Here is a 5558-nt window from a genome sequence, read left to right on the forward strand (position 1 = left end):
ACATGACCTACCAGCGTCGTGTTGCAGCTCCATGCAAACTGTTTTTACCTTGTTGATCCGGTTGGACCTCCAGGCGAGACGTTCCTCCTGATTCTGCTCCAACCAGAACTTTCTGAATCGATGCTGAGTTAAATGAAGAGACATTTTAGATTCGGAGGCTCGGTTCTCATGTCAAAGCTGCAGATCGGATCATCAGATTTCTGCTGTACTCTGTTCCCATGTCCCCCCCCCCCCCCCATTACCTGAAGAAGCCTCTGCATGAACACACTGGTGGTTCCTCACTGGGTTGTATGGAGGAGGTGAAGCTTGTCCATCGTGTCCAGCAGCGCGTGTAGCTTTCTGCTCTGGACTATCAGCTCCAGATCAGACCAGAACCGGAGCCTGCGGACCAGCTGCTGGTTCTGCTGGGCCAACAGACGCTCCAGATCAGACCAGAACCGGAGCCTGCGGACCAGCTGCTGGTTCTGCTGGGCCAACAGACGCTCCAGATCAGACCAGAACCGGAGCCTGCGGACCAGCTGCTGGTTCTGCTGGGCCAACAGACGCTCCAGATCAGACCAGAACCGGAGCCTGCGGACCAGCTGCTGGTTCTGCTGGGCCAACAGACGCTCCAGATCAGACCAGAACTGTTTAGCAGGTTTTCCACCTTTCGAGGGATGTTTGGAAACTATTTCAGATTAGCTGCACGTTTCTCTGAAAAGTATGCAAACGAGTGAGGTGCTGGAAACAGAACAACGTTTCATCTCTTCTTCTGTCTTCAGGAAATGGAAAATGTAATTGTGGAACATGCCAATGCTTTCCCGGCTTCGAGGGTTCTGCGTGTCACTGCAAAGTGTCTGTAGAAAACTGTCAGTCCGAGAGCAACACCCTGTGCAACGGCAGAGGGAAATGCAAGTGTGGCCTCTGCGACTGTATCCCTGGATACCAGCCGCCGCTCTGTAAGACCTGCCTCGGCTGCCCCGATCCCTGCCTGACCAAACTGTGAGGAGCCGACACTCAGCTGATGCCTTTAAACTGTGAGTGGTTGTTGTATCTTCTGATGTCATGTTCTCAGGAAGTGCATTGAATGCCTCGGCTTTGACTCCGGACCCTTTAAGAAGAACTGCAGCGAAGCTTGCAGCAAGAGCATCTACCATAACATGGTAGACAAGTTCTCCATCCCAGGGAAGGAATGCCGGCAGAAGGACAGCGAGGGATGCTGGATCACCTTCAAACTGGAGCAGCTGGTGGGAGAGGACAACTACACGGCTGAGATTCACAAACAGAGAGGTACGGAACTCACAAGTTCCTGATCTGTAGCAAAAGTTCCCCAGATGTGTAAAATCAGAAACATGTTGTCCAGAATGTCCAGAGCCTCCCAATATCGCCGCCATCATAGGAGGCTCCCTGGCGGGGGTGGCGCTGATCGGCATCCTGCTGCTGATGCTCCTCAAGCTGTTAATCTACATGAAGGACCTGAAGGAGTTCCAGAAGTTCGAGAATGAAAAGAAGCGATCCAAGTGGGCTCAGGTGAGATGCTTTTCTCATGTCAGAGGTGATGCAGAAGACGTGATGGTGGTGCCAGCACCTGTACTGGACTCCGGTCAGAGAATGAACAGGTTCCACTCTTCAGGTTGGAGACCGGCTGCTAGAACTCATCCAGCAGGACCCGGCTTTAGTCTTCCCATGTGAAACATCTGGAAACATCTGCAGCAGATAAAACCCAACGTGGAACTGGAACTTACCAGGGCGGTCCGAAGTCGGTCCTCCTGAGCCGCTGTCCGCCAGGTTCTCCATGTATCCCTGCTCCAACACACCTGGCTGACTTTAAATAGATCCAGCGACCAATGAAATTCTGCATAATGACTGATCAGATTGATAGATGTCAACCATCCACCATGGCGCTCACCGCCCCCCTCTCAGCTCCATGGCAGCGTCGCGCCACGACACACGTCACGCTGCCATGATGGCGATGGTGGGCCCCGCCCACAGAGCTTCCCTTCAGCTCTTCAGACACAGACATTTATTATTTATCATTTTATTATGTCTATGTTCAGAGATCTACGGGCGATGTCACCCTGGAGGGTTGGCATTCTGCATCTATTCTGTCTACCTATCAGTCTTATTGTCACAATGAGTTATTAGTATTTAGTGCACGTCTGTTAATCAGAAGAGCTACATGCGTACAGAGTGAATCAGTTCTGTTTAAATGGTCATCAAGCCGCTTCATGCCACAATAGGCGACCTGTCACACATGATCGCAGCACCAAAAGTCGTGCACGTCTCAAGGAGCTTCCGAAGAGCACCAGCAAAGTTGAAGTCTGTGGAAGTAATGAAATAAAAATGTCTAACTGCTGAACTCTCTGTGTTCTCAGGCCAACAACCCTCTGTTCCAGGACGCCACCACCACCGTGGCGAACCCCATGTTCACCGGGGAGTGACCAGACCGCTGACAGAGATCTTGCAAAGCTCACATTATTATTTGCTGATATATTTACTGCAGATCTTATTGGCTTGCTTATTTTCTCATTATGATTACAGGGAATTTGTTTTGTCTGCAACATTTGCACATGTGCGGATTTATGTAGACATGATAAATAATTCTATGGTTGTGGTATCCAGCAAAACCAGTTCCTGACATAAACTGATCAGCCATATCATTACACCACTGAGAGGAACGTAACGCAGCTCATACTATATATACTCCCTGCTATATATACATGAATGTAATATACAGCAGCAGCGGCCACATATGAAACTTAAAATGTTTTTCTTTTGTACCAGGCTGTAAACATGTTTATTTGTGCTGTAAACACGTTTATTTGTGCTGTAAACACGTTTATTTCTGCTGTAAACACGTTTATTTCTGCTGTAAACATGGTTATTTCTGCTGTAAACATGGTTATTTATGCTGTAAACGTGTTTATTTTAGCTGTAAACATGTTTATTCATGCTGCAAACATGTTTATTCATGCTGTAAACATAGTTATTTCTGCTGTAAACATGTTTATTTCTGCTGCAAACATGTTTATTCATGCTGCAAACATGTTTATTCATGCTGTAAACATAGTTATTTATGCTGTAAACATGGTTATTTCTGCTGTAAACATGGTTATTTGTGCTGTAAACACGTTTATTTTTGCTGCAAACATGTTTATTTTTGCTGCAAACATGTTTATTCATGCTGTAAACACGATTATTTCTGCTGTAAACACGATTATTTCTGCTGTAAACATGTTTATTTCTGCTGTAAACATGTTTATTCATGCTGTAAACATAGTTATTTCTGCTGTAAACATGTTTATTCATGCTGTAAACATAGTTATTTCTGCTGTAAACATGTTTATTTCTGCTGTAAACGTGTTCATTTCCGCTGTAAACGTGTTTATTTATGCTGTAAACATGTTTATTTATGCTGTAAACACGTTAATTTATGCTGTAAACGTGTTTATTCATGCTGTAAAGTTGGTCTTTTTAAGTAAACAAATTTGTGATTACCACGAGACATCTCCTGAATTGAATGTTTTTTCATAAGTTGTTTACTTTGTGTTTACTCCAGACTTACTCAGATATATTCTCTAAGTGTGTGTAGGTGAAGTTGCTGTTTTGGTTCCCCTGGTGGTTGAGGGTGGAACTGCAGTTTTTGGGCATACTGAAGAGGCCTCGCTGTTACACACCAGAGGCCGTTGATGAACATAGACTGTGTATAAAAGATTTGATCTAAGCCTGTGCTTTTTACTGGGGTGGATATTTGGATCAGTACTTTTTACTTCTACTTAAGTTGTTTTTTAAGACATCTGTGTGCTTTCGCCACCTCTGATTATCAGGACAACCCGGACCACATCGGCCTGTGTTGCAGAGGGACTGACTGGAAGGAAAATCCTCCCAGCAGCTCTGATCTACAGCAGCTATGATGCAGCCGAGCTTCACAGCAAAAACTCTTCTGGTTTCCTCAGATATTTAACATGAACTCATTTCTGATGGTGTCAGGACAACTGTAACCCCAACATGACTCAGACTCCCCATTTCAGGTTTAAATTCCTCATTTTCTTGGATTTGATGCATTTTGTCATCTTTTGGAAGTCAGGTAATTTACATCTCAGTTTGAGAACAGTGACTCCAGAAGAACTGAATCAGAGGAACATAGAGACAGAAGCTACGTTTCCATCGCTGTTTTTCCAAAATAAAAGCCATATTTCTAAAATTTCAACAATTAGGTATTGGAAGTTGTTCACTGAAGTGTGTTTGGTGCATAATTCTTCTTTTTGTGATAATTCTTAGTTTCTTACTGTTTGCTGTTGAGGATGGATGTTATATTTTTCTCTAATTATTTGTAAAAAGATTTTCGTCGCCTCCTCCATGCATACCACATCTTCTCTTAAACTAATCACGCAATGTGTACCTCACGTCTGGTGATGTGTAAATATACAATTATCGTTTCCATTACACTTATGACATACGTCTATATGGACGCGTCTGAAAAGGCTTAAAAACGTTTTGCGATATTTGAAAGGTTTTTCTAAATGTACATGTTTTTAAGAGTTTTTTTTTATTGGGACACGAGTTTTTTTTGTAATTCTAGGCATAAGGGAAATGCGGTTATAGTGGGCATTACACCCATGTCTAAGCTGTCTCTAGTCTCAAATCACAAAACAATTAGTTTAGGGCAGAGGTGTCCAGCTCCGGTCCTCGAGGGCCAGAATCCTGCAGGTTTTCTATGTATCCCTGCTCAGACACACCTGATTCAAATTAATTAGTAGTAGAGCTTAATCAGTTGTGCACGTCATTGGCTGTTTGATCCATTTAGTGGAAGCTAGATGTGTTGGAACATGGGAAACCTGCAGGACAGCGGCCCTCGAGGACCGACTTTGGACACCCCTGGTTTAGGGTCACTTGAAGTATGTTGTGGATGAGGTTTCTCAGCCCAGGTTCGAAGCCTTCAGTCAACATCCTCCTGATTTCCAGGGATAGTCTGGTTTAGTTTCATCAGTGTGGGACATCTAAGAGGTCTACTCATGTTAAACAAGAACCATCCCAGCGGTCCTAACCCTGCTCCACTGCAAGGAAAGAAAACGATGAGTGTCTTCCAAAGAACTGCATTCCTACTGTGAAGCATGGGGGTGGAAGAGTCACAGTTTGGAGCTGGTTTTCTGCAAAGGGACCAGGACGACGAGACCCTGTATTGCTGGGAGGGCTGGTAGTGATGGGGGGTGTGGAATCGCTGGTAGTGATGGGGGGTGTGGAATCGCTGGTAGTGATGGGGGGTGTGGAATCGCTGGTAGTGATGGGGGGTGTGGAATCGCTGGTAGTGATGGGGGGTGTGGAATCGCTGGTAGTGATGGGGGGTGTGGAATCGCTGGTAGTGATGGGGGTGGTGTGGAATCACTGGTAGTGATGGCGGGGGGGGGGATCGCTGGTAGTGATGGGGGGGGTGGAATCGCTGGTAGTGATGGGGGGTGTGGAATCGCTGGTAGTGATGGGGGGTGTGGAATCGCTGGTAGTGATGGGGGGTGTGGAATCGCTGGTAGTGATGGGGGGGGGGGTGGAATCGCTGGTAGTGATGGGGGGTGTGGAATCGC

The 5558-nt window shown here is 45.8% G+C and overlaps 1 protein-coding gene across 1 annotated transcript in view; it reads left to right on the forward strand.

The window, feature by feature from the left end:
- itgb2 (integrin, beta 2) overlaps window positions 1–3238 on the forward strand; it is a gene marked incomplete at its 5' end in the record, with an annotated part of 23888 nt that extends 20650 nt beyond the window's left edge. Inside the window, 4 exons of the mRNA XM_079254788.1 lie at window positions 762–981; window positions 1055–1269; window positions 1343–1509; window positions 2355–3238. Of these exons, the coding sequence (XP_079110914.1) occupies window positions 762–981; window positions 1055–1269; window positions 1343–1509; window positions 2355–2420 (668 nt within the window). The 3' untranslated portion in view covers window positions 2421–3238. The remainder of the gene's footprint in view (window positions 1–761; window positions 982–1054; window positions 1270–1342; window positions 1510–2354) is intronic.
- Window positions 3239–5558: the final 2320 nt, after the last annotated feature.

Source organism: Telmatherina bonti, assembly GCF_933228915.1.
Source record: "Telmatherina bonti genome assembly, chromosome: 15".
Classification (NCBI taxonomy): domain Eukaryota; kingdom Metazoa; phylum Chordata; class Actinopteri; order Atheriniformes; family Telmatherinidae; genus Telmatherina; species Telmatherina bonti.